The sequence below is a fragment of the Macrobrachium rosenbergii genome, chromosome 52, assembly GCF_040412425.1.
Source record: "Macrobrachium rosenbergii isolate ZJJX-2024 chromosome 52, ASM4041242v1, whole genome shotgun sequence".
In the NCBI taxonomy this organism is placed as follows: domain Eukaryota; kingdom Metazoa; phylum Arthropoda; class Malacostraca; order Decapoda; family Palaemonidae; genus Macrobrachium; species Macrobrachium rosenbergii.
The window spans coordinates 34,161,791-34,180,060 of NC_089792.1; the positions used below are offsets into that span (position 1 = coordinate 34,161,791).

General features: G+C 41.6%; 1 protein-coding gene across 6 annotated transcripts in view; it reads right to left on the reverse strand.

Moving 5' to 3' along the window:
- The window catches only part of LOC136833799 (protein unc-13 homolog 4B-like), a 251,818-nt gene that overhangs the window by 83,404 nt on the left and 150,144 nt on the right, over positions 1-18,270 (reverse strand). For all 6 annotated transcript variants that reach the window (XM_067096060.1, XM_067096059.1, XM_067096058.1 and 3 more), the window contains one exon: positions 6,323-6,574. In XM_067096060.1, the coding sequence (XP_066952161.1) occupies positions 6,323-6,574 (252 nt within the window). The remainder of the gene's footprint in view (positions 1-6,322; positions 6,575-18,270) is intronic.

Below are 18,270 nucleotides of genomic sequence, written 5' to 3' on the forward strand. Positions count from 1 at the left end.
CCACGGTGTTTGCTGAACCCTTCAAATACTTGATGATGCAGGAGTGTTCAGCTATTGCTGATAAGTGATGCTATTGTTGTGCTAACCATGTACCTGCTGTCTCTGTGAAGCCGTACACCAAGGGCTGATGGTTCATTTGTATGACGAACTGCCATCCTTCGAGCATGTGGTGGAAGTGACGGATGGCTTTATGGACTGCTAGGAGTTCCCTGTCAAATGTGGACTACTTTTGTTCTGCTGACGTTAACTTCTTGCTGAAGAATGCCGACAGCTGACGACCATAATCTGTGTCCTGCTCTAGTACCGTGCCCATCGCCATGTTACTCGCATAGGTTGTCAAAGCAAAGGACCTATGAGGTAGAGGAAAGGTTAATGTGGCTGCAGGGGTTATTGCTTGTTTTGCTGAGAGATATGCATTATCTTGACCTTCTGACCAACTTAATTTTTGTTGGTTTTTCTTGATATATTGGACTCATGATTTTAGCAATATCTGTAACAAATCTATGATAATAATTAGTCTTGAAAATTCTTGTACCACTTTAATTGTTGTTGGTTTTGGGAAGTCAGCAATTTCTTTTACTTTCTCTGGGAGGGTTTTAATGCTGTCTGGGCTTATTTGATGCCCCAGGAATTCCACTGTTTTCTTTGACCATTCTTACTTGTCTTCCCTTACTATGAGTCTGTTTTCTTTAAGTGTTTGCAGCACCCTTTTGATGTCTTCAAGGTGATGCTTGAGGTTGGGGCTAAATATGAGGATGTCGTCGATGCAGACCACACAGAAGGGAGGGTCACCCAGCAGTTCGTCCATGAGTCTGGAAGGTTGCCCTTGCATTTCGAAGGCCAAAAAAGCTGTAGTTGAACATGTAGGTGCAGTCTCTTCTATATCTTCCTTTGATACTGAAACTTGGAAGTATCCCTTCAGTAGGTCTGTTTTGGTGAAGATCTTTGCTCTGTTCATTTGGTTGGTTATATCTGCTCTGTTTGGCAATGGGTTCTATCTGGCTTCGTTTTGACATTTAGCCGCCAGTAGTCTATGCATGGGCGCCGTGTTCTGTCAGGTTTCGGTACCATGTGGAGGGGTGAAGCCCATGGGCTGGGGGCTTTTTGGCATATTCCTGCATTCTCCATTTCCCTGAACACTTGTTTGATGTGGTCAAGTTTCTCTGGGGCTAACCATTTGAAGTGTGCATGGACTGGTGGGCCTTCCATTTCTATATGGTGCTGGATGCTGTACTTTGCTGGTTTGGTTAAGTCATGCAGCAGGTTGTCTTTGAAGTCCTCTGGGTAGTCTTGTAGAATTTGGCGTATCTCTGGCAGTGGGGTGAATGCTGTGATGGGGCCTGTTTGTCGTCTCTGCTGTTGCAGTGACAATGTGGTGGTGGGTTGTTTGCACAGCTGTTGAGGAGATGATACGGGACCTGTTTCCAGGATCAGTTGTTTGATGCTACATCCACTAGCAAATTGCGTGCTTTTAGGAAGTCTGCTCCTAAAAGTGCTAGCGTAACACCTGCTGTGATGAAGGTCCAACTGTAGTCTTTCCCGTTGAATGGCACATTCATATGGCACATTCATATCCCACTTTCCGTACATCTTGAGTGGTGCTCTACTGACAGTGGATGCATGGAGGTTGGTGGGTGGGGCAGGGCTGAGTTGTTCGTGTGGGCTGGCTGGCACAAATGATTTGCATGCCCCGGTGTCAACGAGGAATTCTGTGTTCAACCTTTCGTCCCTGATGAAGAAACACGTGGAGCCCTTGCATTCATATCTGGGAGAAAGACAGAAAAAAAAGCAACATGACTTCTCTTGCAAGGCAACCGGTCTGATGCAACCCTCCTGCATGTTTTTTGAGAACAGGCAGCCTTTTTCCCATTTTCTGGCTTTATTCCAAATTTCCAATGAAAGGAGCGCATTCCCTCTGGTGGTCCGGTTTTCTTCTGTTTCGCCTTTCTGTTGTTTGTCTGCCTGGGAGAGCGATGTTTGTGGATGGGGGCAGCTGGTCCATCTGGGTTGCTGTCAGATTCTGTGTCTGTTGCTTGCTGCGACTGTTGTGCTGCTGCTGCTGCTACGGATGGCTGTGTTGGCTCCACTGCTTTGTGTACGCACTGCATCGACCAAAGTCAGGGATTCTTGTATTGGCATGGTCGAGGTATTGGGAATGGCCACTACTGTTTATTGGGGCAGTTTTGTAAGGAGGACCTCTTTCACAAGGTCCGGTCCAGGGTTGATTTGGGTTTGCCATTTGTGGCAGGTAGTGTTACCAGCCAGCATAACTTCTTGTAGATGTGTGACGGCCTCTCGTGTCCTATGGTTGGCCCCCCATTGTCCAGGAATTTCTTGGCTCTTATGGCAGGTGGCATGCTGAAGGATGACTTCAGCACTTTGTAGGTGACGGGTCTGGAGTTCTGAGGGCCATTCTGCTACCTGCTCAAAGACATCGTCTGGTAGAAATTCGAGAACAGTGTCTGCTTTATGTGCTGAGGAGGTGATTTTCTTTGACTGGAAAATCGTTTCTACCCTGAAGAACCAAGCTTCTAAGTTGTGGGGCATGGAGGGCAGCAGGCATATGGAGGTGGTGGCAACAGTGTCTTAGGAGAGGTTGTCATCGTTTTAGCTAGTTGTGCTGATCATCCCTGTGGTCACCAATGTGCAGAGGCGTGTGCGAGTAAGAGGCAGCATTCAAAACTTACTAATTTATTCAAACAACAAACAGACAGGTCAACAGCTCTTGCGAGTGGAAATGTAGTGCCTGACACAAGGCGAACAAAACGGGTAAGAGTACAATCAACTGTGTTGGCTGGAAGATGGAAAGATGTACATAAATCAATATATTAGACGCAAATGAAGTTATGATATATATAGCTGGAAAGCTGACATTGTAATGCTTGTACAAAGAGTGATATATTTAACATAACATTAATATGAATGATAATATATGTACAAAGGATGCGTGACATCTAGCCTACTTTTCTTGCATACGTGTACTTGGTGCGTAAGTCAGGAGATGCTCATTTAGAGGAGATCAGTCGGCCAGGTAAGATGGACAGTGTATGGGTCCGTGTGGGACCCTACAAAGACGTGGGGGGGAGAGCAATTGTTATTTCTATGTCCAGTATGGAAGTACTGCAAGATTATAGAGCACACAAAGCATTACCAGATCACAGGAGCACAGCAGAGGCTCTGAATGAAGTTTTGCAACAGTTTTTAATACAAAATATAAGAGATATCTATTTTATAGAACAACTCAGTAGCCACACAAACCAGTGGCATTCACGTGTAACTTCCTTGACACACAGGAGGCAATTATAGACAAAAAATATGTTTATATATAACTTACATGACCCAGGAAAGATATTACTAAGAGAAGAAAATAAATCATAGTTTATAGATAAGAGCTATGCAAACAAGTTAACTAGAAAAGCCTTCAACTCTGGTTTATTTCCAGATGAAATGGGGATAATATCTAAGTTATCCATTAACTAGAGGAGTAGATCAAAGCAACCATTTCAAAAATGAAAGCCACAGTCACAAAAAAGAAATTCATTACAGACATAATTTATGGTCATAAATGAAAAGTTGAAAATTGGCAAACTGGAGAGATTATGCTTACTTTACTGAGAGAGAGAGAGAGAGAGAGAGCAAAGCTTATCTTTGGGAAAGACTTGTCATGACTATGGATACTTGAGACATTCCAGCTTAAATGCAAGGCTAAAAGGATGATAAGACAAGCAAAGATAATGCAAATTTCTGAGAAAGATATATTATAGTGAAGCACTGAAGTTGATAACAAGCACCACAGAGCTAACATGGAAAACTTGGTCGTTTCCAATTAATATCATGAATAGGAGTGAGAGGAGATCGCGATTGCTCTGACAGTTAATGGAAAACCATTTATAACGTAATCAGCCACAGCTGCAGTTGTTTCGTACAATAGCAAAGGCAGTAACAAAAAACATACCTAATTTGGTTTTGGAACCATGTAATAAGATTATGACAGACTAATGACCAAGACATTTAAGTTGTAGAATTAGCTACAGTGCCTGTATAATCAACACAACAGAAATGTAGGGATCACGAAGAAATGTTGTTGGTCTGGAGTGGTTAATCACCATTACCTTATAGTGACAAAAATCTTAGTTCCAAAGGTTTTTGAAGAAACTTTAGGTACTGCAATACTTGCAATGGCTATGCTACTATTAAAACCGAATGCCACTCCAGGATAGGCTATCACCTTATTACCAGTAATAGGTAATGGGAATGTTAGATTGGTGGGATTACTAAGTAACTTTAAACCACCAATTACAAGTTTTCCAGTTTCCATTACCTAAACCAGAAGAGATATCTGTAACCCTTTAAAACTTTCAAGTTTATTTTTTATAAAGTTGATTTAACTTAATCATTTCAGCAACTCATACTCGAGTAAGGAAGGACGTCCATTCATAAAACATCTGCCAAAACAGATTATGAAATGGGCCTGTCAATGAGCGTTAGAAACCCCTGGGAAAGGCTCATTAAAAACAGCAACCCAAGCTATGGATTAAAAAGAAGAAGAAAATGATCTTGAATTAAGTCTCATGGATATTGCACTATAAACACTCATATGGGTCTTGATTGTCCAATAAAACTTCATGCAGTAGCAAGTAGTATAGCCTCTTGGTAGCTAAGATTGGTTAAGATTTTTTAATGTATCCCAGGTGTCCTATGTTTTGTGGAAAATATTTTAGTAGTAAGTAAAAATGAAACAGAGAACAGCAAAATTTTAAAAATCTTGCTTCAGAAACAAAGAAAATGGCATAAGAGTGCAATATTGTATGTGCAGTTTTGAAGTGCCACTTTTGGAAAATCTGGACTTCAGCTGACAAACATGGCATGCAAATGACAGTTGTTAAGCTTAGAGACATCAAAAATCTCAAAGTACCAAAAACCATAAAGGGATTGCAATCTTTTTTCGGGTCTTCCAATATTCTATGTGGTTAAGTACATGAAAGACTCGGCAACAATTGCTCATCCATCATACCAAATGCTAAGCAACAATAAAGTGGCACTGGTCACAAGTATGGCAGAGAGGGAAGGATTCTTGACTGGAAATGGCATTAAGCCACAATTTTGTACATCTTACCATTCTTATATGAATGGAGAAGTTAAAAACTTTGTGTGATTTCAAGAGAAACACGGTGCATGGCAAGGCCACTACTACAATTATTTTTTTTTTTTTTTTCTTTACCATTCGCAAATCCCTTGTTCACTTGCCACCTCAATTGGCGCAAGACATATTCAACTAATTTCAAGCATTATCATGGCTTTGTATTCATACAGCACTAAACACGAGTACCACTGAAGTCACGCATAGGCGTAGGAGGCGGGAGGGCAGGGCAGGCAACAGCCCCCCTTGGATTTGGGAATCTGCTAAAATTCGGAAAAATGGGTTGGGATATTGGGGCATTCGGGAGAAGAAAAAATCCTATAATTTAAAAAATAACAAGAATAAGAATAAAAATTATGATAAACTTTTACTTATAAGTTAACCAGGTAATAAATAATTGCACATGAATATTATGATAATGAATTTATCATTTACTTTAGAATATCCCCATTCGATTACAAAAATCATCCGACTAATTTTTTATGAATACAAGACTCCGTTTTTTCGTCCTTGCTGGCGATGGAGGAGGCGGGAAACTCCAGCTGTAAACAAATCTCCCACAAACTCTGCTAGTGTTTGGACCACCGCATCCAGGGGCTATTTATGTAAGTTTCTAACATTTCAGCAATTCAATTACCATTATGAACAATCATTTATGTGTTTGGTACATAGGAATAGGAAGATAATCTATGAAAAAACTCTGGGGCTTTCTGAACTTCGGGCAAATTTGGTGTTGGCCCCACAAATAAATCCCATCTCCTACGCCTATGAAGTCAAGTGTTTAGGAAACTTACTCTACGAAGTAACCATCATGGTACAGTTGTAGAGTGCTAACAAATGAAAGTTTAGAGAACGAAACTGAAATTAAAAAATGTCTGCAAGATCTGCAATTTGAAAAAGTTGGTGTAAACCTCCTGAGTTGACTCACAAGAGGCTAACCTAGTTAAAGGATGAGTTTGTGGTGTAAGTGGGCAATGTTAGTTCGTTCTCTTTTAAAAAGCAAGGAAAAATGTGGGTTAGGCTATATATAATATTTTAAAATTTGTATACTCTGATTTCTTTAACAACAGTTGTAGCGTTATCTATGGCTCTCAGTACATAATATAAAACTGTACAAAGCTCAAAATACGGAATGTGAACACATGAAATAGAAATGTTTAAACATGCTTTAATATTCTGTACCTCATTTTCAAAACTACTGCAAAAGCCACTGCTAGACGTGGAAGCACTCCCAGTGCTGTTGCAGGTATTCGGATTGCTCTTAGCGCTAACAAGTGAACAGCTTCTGGCTCCACTGAAGGAACTGCCACTGCTTCTGACACTGCACCGCATACCATCTCTGGTGAAAGTGCCCAGAGAGCACAGGAAGCCCAGGCGATGCTGAAGTAACTTGTTCAGAAGTGTGTCATACCAGTGGCTGCCCAAGAGATTCAGCTGGAAATAAAGCACAAGGCCGTCAAAGTAGCAAAGACACTGTAGGTGCATTATGAACAATTGCATTTAAATATGAAAGTATACAATGAGTAGCTATGTATAATGAATGACATTGAATATAACGCCCTTGAAATGAACGGCAACACAAGGACACACTTTAACGGAATTCCAAAACAGAAAAAAGACAAATAGTTAATAATACAAATATATTGCCTGGAACTAAAAGTGCACAATATAAATAAATTTACATCCATAACTAAAAAGAGTTAACACACAAATATAAATAGTGTATATATATATATATATATATATATATATATATATATATATATATATATATATATATATATATATATAATATATATATATAATTTATATACAATCATGAAGTGATAAATGGACTGGTACTTCTTCAAATTTTAATATATATATTATTATATTTTTGTATGGGGTAATATATATATATATATATTTATATAAGGACTTTTTATCACTTTAAATTCCCTTTGTGGTCTCGATCTGGGATATTCCCTGCCTGATTAAACTACCTTTTGTAGCTTCATGATTGTATATAAATTATATATATACCAGACCCAGTGGAGCGCTAATCCGTTCTAGAAGGAATGTCGAGATTCGATTTTGTCGAATTCCGAGTCAATTTCGACCATAAGAAATAACTGAAAATGGATTAATCCGTTCCTGACCACCAGTCACTACTCCAACCTTGTCTTTTTATACAAAATATCCATTTTACAATTAAATAAGTTCAAAGTTAAATAACTTATTATTATAAGTCTTCTTACAGTTTTAAATGCATACTGTATCAAAAAAATTGGCCTACCAGTGGTAGACCGAGCACTGCAGGCTAGGCTAGGCAGCCCATATGCACTCCAGAATGTACTGTAACGGGTACGCACAAAAACTGTTGTTAATGATAAATACAATGAAAAACAAGCCTGGTCATTACATTAAATTAATAAAACAATATTAAAAATAAGCCGAATGTACTGTAGAGTCTGTTATAAAAATTAAGAAAAAACGTTTTAATTACGCCGGCATCGGGCAGCTTGTGGCAAGCGCGAATGTAAACAAACCAGAGCGTATCGCGGTACTACTGTAATTACATAAACATTGTGTACGTTCAGGATTGTATTAATTTATGGTAAATTCCATTCAGAGTCTACTGTAAGTGCTTTTAAATGTGCGTGGGAAGAACGCCACCAACAACGCCAACTAGCGGCGGCGTTACAGAAACACTTTTGTTTACAAACATCATATGTTTCGTCGACGGGTCGGATCGCGTCGGGTCGGATTCCGGTTTGTTGTTCGGGAACCGGCGCAAAGTTTACTGGCATTTCGTATTAAACTACCTTTTGTCGAGTTTCATGGTCGGAGACCGGGTGTATATATATATATATATATATATATATATATATATATATATATATATATATATATATATATATATATATATATATATATATATATACACTATTTATATTTGTGTTAACTCTTTTTAGTTATGGATATTATATATATATATATATAACTATATATATATATATATATATATATATATATATATATATATATATGATCCTGTTAAAAATGAGTGATTTTCATGAATGTGCATGTCTTTCTAACAAATTTTGGCAGTGATTGGAGAGATGTTTACAACTGTTGACATTGCTCACTCCTGAAAAGCTGTGTTTGCAATCGTAATGGTAAACCAACTGCTATCAAGTGTGAGACAGGAATCAGGCTGTGGTCAGCAGTGTTGTCATCATTTAGCTCGAGGGCAACTCTGGATGTATATGTATATGAATGACGGTAGTGAGTAATAATGACAAAATTGTCATCACTCAAAGTGGTATGCGTTTGTGATGTCATGTATTTCAGATCGTACTTGAGAGAGAGAGAGAGAGAGAGAGAGAGAGAGAGAGAGAGAGAGAGAGAGAGAGAGAGAGAGAGAGAGAGAGAGAGAGAGAGAGAGACTTGCAGAGAAAAGGCAGAGAGAACTTCTTATATTTTAGAATTACAATGTTGTTCTCTCTCAAAACTGGTGAAAGTTTCCCTAGACTTTAGTGTATTCTTGTAGCCCAAAATTTTAACTTGGATTTTATATAGAAGCAGGTTTCTCGGGTGGAAAAATGCTAAGCCATAAGTGATAATATAGAACTGAAACTTCATTGTTATTCTTCACTTCCCAACCACTCCCCTTAAGTGAACTGTGCTGTGTGTAGTAGATTTAGTGTTCCTGTGGGAATAAATTCCGAGTGAGACTTTAAGAGAACTCACATGCCACTCGTCCATCTTTACCTTAGTATAACAAATCTTACAGCTGTTGGCAGAAGAGAATAAGTGGAATAACATAGCAATAATTATCATCTTTACCTTACGAGTTTAAGCTGTGAGGTCAAGAAGAGACAGATTAAGTACTGGACACCACAAATAGGCACAACACTCACTAACACACACACACACACGCATACACTGGTGTCCAGTATTTATTTTTAAAAAATTCTTTGATTGACTGAGCTCTTCATATCCTCATGGCTAAAACCCTGAAGGTAATGACGAAAATTGTTGCTTTGATGTTCTACTTATGCTCTTCTGCCAACATTTGTTTCACCTATTAAATCATGGCTATCGTCATGGCTACACTAGATCAGCAATGGAACCAGGTTCCAATATAAAATCAAGGTAAAAAATGAGATTAAATCTGTAATTTTTAAAATTAAAATTAGAATTAAATGTGTAAATTAACTATTTCACAAAAAGGTGTGACACTGGCGCCTCCTTCGGGGTTCTCTTCTCACAGCTGCAGTACCTGGAAAACTGGGAGGCAGATGTTGGCAGACAACAGACAGAACAACACAAACACTAATCAGTTTACATCAAAATCAGCTACTGGACAGCCAACAGACAGGGCACAGCAACTGTTCACCAAGAGGATGGTTGAGGGCAGCTTGTTGTCACTAAAGTAGAAAGCATCGAACTGCAGCAGCCCATACTGAATTTTCAGGTGTCATCAGTCTGTGTTCTTCCTCCTGCAGGAGAAAGCTCCATTTCCAGCCATCGGGATTCCCAGAAGAGCTGTGGGAGTCAGTCTTGTGAAGCTTGATGGAGAATCATTGTGATCTATGAAATTTCTTTGTTAATTTTGACTTTTATTCAAATTCTACCATAACGATTTAATATTTTACTATGCCCACCTATATACTGGAATGTAGATCCATTATAGATCTAGTGTAGGCCAGATGTTGCGATGAATTAATGAATGGCTGAAACGACCGTCGGCGGAAGACAATAATGGATTAACATAGCGACAATGTTCATCTTTTCCTTAAGAGTTTTAGCCTTAAAGATATGAAAAGATTCAGGTATGGCTACCTTGCTCGGATCCACATTAGGATAGTTTGCCACGTTTTGAAATGTTGACTGCTTAATTTACGTGCATAGTTATTGCCAGCTGCATGATTTCCCTTTTTCGCATAACGTATTATATCTCTTGTTGAATACAGCTTGTTGTTACTTAACAATTGTGAAGTTGTTTCAGCAATTCAAGTTTCCCTTCAGTAACCTTCCCCTGCATTGTTTTCACAATGGCTTCTCATAATAATAGTGAGATGGAAGAGCTGGTGGTTAAGTGTCCTGAGCGTGCTGATTAGGGGGAAAGACTGTGTGAGTCCAGTAAAAGTAAATTACTATGAATTGGAGGGTATTTGCAGTTGGAGATGACCACAAGTGTCAAGAAAAGTAAATCTCTTTTACAGGTGATTAGGCAGCTCAGGAATCGAAAGGTGCTCTGCAGAGAGTTGAAAGTATAAATCGGTATGAATTGCGATAAATCAAGGAGAAATCTAATTTGCAGACTCTAGAACTTAAAAAAAATCGGTTGCAGGTGGCTGAGAGAGAAAGAGGGGCGCATGAAATTCTGCTGGAACAGTTGCGAATGGTTCGAATCACGCACGATTTTGACGTGTCAACTGGTTCCTCTTTTTGACGAGTCTTGTGTTTCTCAATTTTTTGTGTCTTTTGAAAACGTAGCCAGGAAATTATCATGGCCTACGGACTTTTGAACACTAACTCGATGCAGGTTGAAGGGAAAGGCACAGAAAGTTTATGCTACTTTGAATAAAGAATTAAGTACTGATTATGACAGAGTAAAAGCAATTATTTTGAAAACTTATCACATGGTTCTCGAAGCCTATCAGCAAACATTTAGGAAGTATAAGAAACTGCCTTCTGTCACTTTTGTAGAGTTTGCTAGGTTTAAGGAACACTTTTTTTTTTTTTTCATGAGTGGCTCAAATCTACGGCTGTTAAAGAGTTTAGCAGACTGCGAGGTTTAGTACTCTTTGAAGAATTTAAGGCAATTATTTATAAACTTTAGAATCTTGGATTGGTTGGATATGTTTTAGGGTTTCACAAGGTAGTGTTCTCGGTCCACTGTTATTTTAGTGTATACGAGTGATATGGTTGTTGGCCTGGAAAACAACATTGTTTAGTATGCCGATAATGCAACACTTAAGGGTGTAGCAGTCTCCATTTATGAGAAATGAAACCACCCTCAGCCTCAATCGGGACATGGACCGGATCGGGGAATGATGTAGTCGGTGGGGCATGAGGCTGAACTCTAGTAAAATGAAAACTATTGATTAGAAGATCTCGTACGGATTTTCCACCCCATCCTCCTCTTCAAGTCGATAGGCTGAAGCTTCAACTATTCTAGGTGTAACTTTTGGCTCACGTCTTACTTTTAAGAAATGTCTAATGAAAGTTTCAGCAAATGCCACACGAAAGTTACGTATTGTTCATTAGGCCAGTAGTGGAATTTGGCTGGTTCGTGCGAATCGTCTCACGGAATTTTATGAGTTTTTTTTTCTTTTATTAGAGAAAATATACAATATTTCATATTTCTAGTAGGATTAAAATGAGAATTTAATCAAAATTAACTTTACCAAAAACAAATATAATTTTATCGTACCACTCGGGTTGACAAATATTTTATCATGTACATTTTACTAATAATCTATGTATTTCAATGTTAATATTTTTCTGTAGTTACCCATATAAGATGTTATCAGTACATATCTATTTTTTATTATCCTTGATTTTATAAACTGTCTAATACTATCGTTTTCTTTTATTCCAACAACATAGTCACAAATCAAAATGACAGCAGTGTTCCTGTCCTTTTTTGATTGTGCTTCAAAATCCAATTTTAAAATTTTCAATAAACTTTGTCTTGATGTGACACAATTCATTTAATAAATCACAAAACCAATTAAGCAGTTTCTTGTTACACTTACAGAAATAAATTAAGTGCATCACATTTTCTGACTGCAGTTTTCACAACGTTTGATATTTGATATTTTCATCATATACAATCTATCTTTTGTGGCCAGAATTTCATGAATATATTTGTACAAAATTTCTCTATCATAACTGTCAATCAATTTACTGTTATCGTTACCCCAAATAGTTTTCCATTCAAATAAAGGGTATTTCTCTTCAGTTTTTGGGTTGAACTTCTCAGCTCTCGATAAAAACCCATAAATACTCTTAGAGTTCACATTTGGGTAGTTTTCCATCTTTATGACCTTCCGTAAGGTTGCTGTTATGTCATCGTAGTACGGGGAGGATACAAGAGCTATTTATATCTGTCATATTTTGTTCAACCTCCAAAAGATACGATGTCCTCATCTTACAGTAATACACAATAAGTTCATAACCAATGACTCTTTTTATGAAGAACTTATAGATAGAATGTGTTGAATAATATTGAATCGGCTTTCGTTGTTACATGGATAATTCCAATGCCTCCCTTCTCTCTTTTTAAATACTTAGTCTGCCTGTTTAATGGGCGATAGTTTCCGTTCCGTAAAAACTTAAAATATACATCTTTCTATTGATTTCCCGGTCGTTCTTGGTAAGGGAAAAACATGGGAAATATACCAGGCTTTTGATAAAACCTTTGAATTTACTATAATTGACTTCTGGAATAGTGACAGTTTTCTAGAATACAATGGCCTACATTGCATACAATACTGTTTTCTATAACTTTCCAATTTTCTTCTCTTGCCTTTTCGTAATCATTATCATAAATTACACCGAGTGTCCTAAAGGACCCTACAATTACATTTATACTGAAATCTGACCACACTTCCTTGTTTTCCATAATCCTATTCCTGTTAAAGTTGTTTTTTGATAATTAAGTCTTGCACTTGTTCCTTCTTCATAGTCTTTTATTATTCCAAAACAATCTTTAATTGATTCATCAGACTCAACTATAATGGTCGATTCATCTGCAAATCCTACAATACTAATTCTCAGTCGGCGAACTCACAACGACCAGTTGACCCCCGAACAGGCAGTTATAAGGGCGCAGCTTTTAACTCGTAACATAAATTTAATTACCAACAACAAAAAAAAGTCGTCAGCCTTCCTCGTCAAAAGCTACTTGAGGCAGTGATAGAAAATATGAAAAACAGGTTGATGAACTGTGATAGTTTAATATCAAAGAATAATCAACAAGTTGACAAAATTCATGGGCTGATCAATTTGCTTGAGGCCAATTCATGGAATATTGAGAAGTAGCTGTACCTTGGAGAGCTGCTGAAGAAAAACAGGGAATTTAGTCAAGTTTTTCATCATGAAATCATTATCAATGATTACGTGGGAAAATGTCTTACAAAACTCTAGCAACCCTGCGAAGGCCGAGGTTCCTCAAAGTATACAGAAAGCTAAAAATATTATCTATATTATTGCTGCCCGTTCTGATGAGGCAGAAAGAAGGTTTTCGAGAATGAATATCATATATTCAGATAAAAGGAGCTGCCTTACAGTTGCAAATTTAGCTAATCTTATGATAATCAATCTGACTGGCCTCACATTCAGCTTCGGTCAAGACGTGGCTTAGAAGAAACCACTCGGCTGATGACAACAGGGTAAAGGAAAAGGCAGATAAAGACATTGATGACAATCAAGTCGCTATTTGGAAATATTTAAAGTAAAATATTACAAAATTTATGTTCAAAGATTCCAGTAAAGATTTGGTTTATTATTTTTTTTCTTTTATAGAATAGCAGCACTGAGTGCCAATATAGCAAACTCTATAGTAAAGTATTTTTATTTTTACCTCCAGAAGAATACACATAATCATAAAATCTATAAATAGTAATATACATATGATTTATAAGAACACTGTAGTAGTAATGATTGAAAAAAGCACATTCAAACATGTGTATACTGGTACAGAGATAATTATATCTTCATGTTAATAAGTTCATTACCTATATAGTCTAGTAATATAGACGCTCCTCAATATCATTATAATGATGCTTAACCATTCTTTAAACATTTTAACTGGGAAATAAATATAACTGATCATTTTATTTGCTAGCATCCAAGATCAACATTTAAACCTAAGTGGAGCAAATTTGACATGTTTTTTCTGATAGAACCAGCTGACAAAATATTTGAATCTCACCACTGCATAAGGCCTTTTATATCTATGACAGTGATAAAATCAGTGCAACCTTTTTTAGGTCAACTGTCCTTCCTTTACTAGAATACTTTTCTCCTGTGTGGAGGTCGGCTGCTGGAGATTTATCTCTTTTGGATAGAATGTGGTTCGGGGTGGTAGGTTCCTGTTATGACTTGGACCATCGACAGATGGTCTCTTTGTCACTTTTTCGCAAGTTGTATTTTACCAGAGATCTTTCCACATTCACAAATGATCCCCGATTCCCTTTTCCTGCCGAGAACAACCAAATTCGCCGAACAGCAGCACTAATCTGCAGTAAATGTGCCTCTGGAACTGAGGAGTTCCAGAGGTCTTTAATCCTCACACCACTGGACTGTGGAACAGCCTCCCAAAGGATGTTGTGCGAGTGGAACATCAGAAGTTGAAGCGAAGATGCAAAGCATGACTAACCTAAGACAATTCAACTTGTATTTTAGTATTTTACTTACATTTTTATTTATTTATCAATTTGTTAATATATCTCTTTTTCTGATAACTGATCACCTCTTTCTGTATTTCCCATTAGCTTCCGTTACCTCTTTCGAATGAACGCCATATTCTTTGGAAGCTTGAATTTCAAGTCAATAGCCCCTTTGGGATTGTTCCATATGAATAGGGTTCATCTTCTGAATAATAATGTATCCCTAAAGACCTTCATATCCACCTAGATTCACTACAGGAATGGCAGCTGTTGGCAGAAACCATGAACAGTCTTATCATCGTAATAGCTGTTACACAAGTAATGATGTTTTAAGAGGTGTTAAAGAAATGAGCAGGATAAGGTTACTGCTACTTTACTGTGGACACAGGCGGTTTATATAGAGGCGGACTGATGTCACACCGAGGAATACAATGGGAACAAGGATGGCCTGAGGTCAATAACATTTGACAATAAAATACAATAAACTAACACACTTTGAGTTACACAAATGAGCAATAGCAGAGTTGAATACATCCTGATACCTGAAAGAAGATACATATAACATACAATTTGGTAGCAAGTAAATTTTTACATAAAACAATTTAATTGATTGGGTATGTCTGAATTTTGCATGACCCATTACCCAGGAGCTGCGATCCTAGGAGAAGCGAAGAAAATGGGTCGTCACCACAGAAAACCCGCTCAGCGGGGACTTTACAAATACTCCCCCCAAGACGTGGGTAACGTCTGATTAATCGGCGTATCTGCTGGGGCGGTGTAGAGTGCCGTGGCTGTGTGAAGTGAGCAGGGTTTTGCACTGTGCGTGGGAGCGGCTGGCTGTGGTTGTGGGCGGACATTTACGGGGGCAGCCGCACGCCCGTTTTCTGCGGTGGCCCGGCTGCGGAGGCGACTGCTCAGGCGCAGGGTGCGGCGCAGTGATGTCTGTGTCCTCCTCCAGGAGGGCGGGCTTTATGCGGTCAACCGACACCCAATCATCCTTTCCGTGGAGGGCGAGCCGGGAAGCCTTGTTATTCCTCTCCAGCACGTGGAAGGGCCCTCTGTAGGGTCTGGTCAGTGGTGGGCTGACGGCATCATCCCTGACGAAGACGTGAGTGGTGGAGGCCAAGCCGGGCAGCGTGAAGGCGACTGACCTGTCGGTATATGTCCGGGACTACGAGGGGCTCTCCGTAGATTTTCTCAGCTGCCGACGGGTCGCCATTGACTCTGGGGGCGGTTCTCAACCCGAGGAGGACCCACAGCAGTTGGTATTTCCAATCCTTAGCGGTGCAGTGGGCCATAAGGGACGCCTTCAGGGACCTGTGGAAACGCTCAACAAAGCCGTTGGCTGCGGGATTGTAGGCAGTGGTGGTGTGGTAAGATGTCCCCAGCAGGCGTGCCAGGGCAGACCACAATTTGGACAGGAAGGCAGGAGCCCTGTCGGTGGTTATGTGGTCTGGGACACCGAAGCGGCTGATCCAGCTGGAGAGGAGGGCCTTGGCGCACGCGCTGGCGGTGACTTCCTGCATGGGCGTAGCCTTGGGCCACCTGGTTGAGCGGTCAACAACCGTCAGGAGATACCTGGCCCCGCCTGACGGGGGCAGAGGGCCAACGACATCGATGTGTATATGGCCGAACTGCCGGCTCGGCTGGGGAAACTCGCCTACCACGGACTCGGTGTGACGACCAACTTTACTGGTTTGGCACCGAAGGCACTGCCTCACCCAGGTCCTTGCCTCCTTCTGCATTCCGTGCCAGATGAACTTCTCTGTCAGCAGCTTGGCCGTCGTCCTGCCGGAGGGGTGGGACAGCCCGTGGATGATGTCGAATACCTGGCGGCAACAGGAGGCGGGCACCAGGGGGTGAGGCTGGCCGGTGCTGATGTCGCAGAGGTGGTTTGGACCCCGGGGGGTGAGGGCCACATCCCGCCACTTCAGGAAAGTGATGGCGGTACGGTAGGCTGGTGTCTCCGGGTCGGCGGTCTGCTCTCAGGCAAGGTCCTCGTAGTTGATCCCGAGCTGCACTGCGTTGAGCTCAATTCTGGAGAGGGCGCCTGCTACGGGGTTCTTCCTGTCGGGGAGGTACTTGACTGAGCAGGTGAACTCTGCGATGGCCGCAAGGTGCCGTTGCTGCCTGGAAGACCATGTGTCCCCTTGCTTGGTGAAGGCGTGGACCAGCGGCTGGTGGTCCGTGTAGATTGTGAAGGGCGTACCCTCCAGGAGGAACTTGAAGTGCCAGACCGCCTGGTATACCGCGCAGAGCTCCCTGTCGAAGGTGCTGTAGCAGGCCTCTGCAGGGTTGAACTTCTTGCTGAAGAAGGCGATGGGCTGGGGAGCGCCGCCGACGATCTACTCCAGGACGGCTCCGCAGGCGACGCTACTGGCGTCCGTCGTCAGTTGGAGGGGAGTGCTGGGGTCCTGGTGGGCCAAGGCGGTTGCCTCAGCGAGGGTGGCCTGCTGCTGGCTGGGTCCCCACACTAAGGATTTTGGTTGACCTTTCAGGACCTCCGTCAGGGGGGCCATTGTGTGCGCAATCCCGGGGATGAACCTCCTGTAGTAATTCACCATCCCAAGGAACTCCTGGACGGCCTTGATGGAGGTGGGGACGGGGAACCTGGTGATGGCTGCAACCTTCGATGTGAGCGGGCTGACACCATCCGGGGATATCTTGTGGCCTAGGAAGTCAGCTTTCTCGACGCCGAAGGTGCACTCGCCGAACCTGATGACGAGGCCGTTCTCCTGCAGGCGCTGCAAGACTGCCCGGATGTGCCTCTGGTGCTCTTTATGGGACCTGGAAAATATAAGGATGTCATCCACGTAGCAGATGCAGAACTTCAGGTCCCCCAGGATGCTGTCCATGAGCCGCTGGAAGGTCGCCCCCGCGTTCCTCAAGCCGAAGGTGGAGAAGGCGAAGACGTAGACCCGAAAGGCGTGATGATGGCGGTTTTCGGGATATCCTCTGGAGCAACTGGTACCTGAAAGTAGGATTTTAGAAGATCCAATTTAGAAAATATTTTGGCTCCGTGGAAGGAGGCCGTGAGGTCCTGTATGTTTGGCAGGGGATAGTGGTCAGGTTCAGTTGCGAGGCTGAGACGCCTGTAGTCGCCGCAGGGCCTCCAGGAGCCGTCCGGTTTCTGCACCATGTGGAGGGGAGAGGCCCATGGGCTGGTGGCCTTTTTGCATATTCCCATCCGCTCCATTTCAGCGAAGGTGTTTTTGGCCTCCTGAAGGCGCCGTGGGGGAAGCCTCCGGAACCTTGCATGTGTAGGGGGCCCTTTGTTTTGATGTGGTGGTATATGCCGTGTTTTGCTGGGGCCCCAGGGACCTGACGAAGCTCAGGCCTAAATACGTCGGGGAACTCCTTCAGCAGCTGGGCATACTGGTGGGGGGGGGGGGGCGACGGAGCTGATGGCAGGTGCGCTGGGTCCCGTTGCCAACGGGAGGGACTGGCAGGAGTCGGTGTCGAGGAGACGCTTGTGACCGACATCGATTGCCAGTCCGAAGTGGGCAAAGAAATCCGCACCCAGGAGCGGGGTCCTTACGTCCGCGATGACGAAGTTCCAGGGATACCTCCGGCCAAGGATGGAGATCGACAGGGGCCTGGTGCCGTAGGAGAGGATGGGGGACCCGTTGGCGGCCGTCAGGAAGGCAGCCGGGTCCAGTGAACTCTTGCGGTCCTCCTTGGACACCGGAAATATTGATCTGACGGCCCCTGTGTCGACCAACATCATCCTGCCGGAGATGGTGT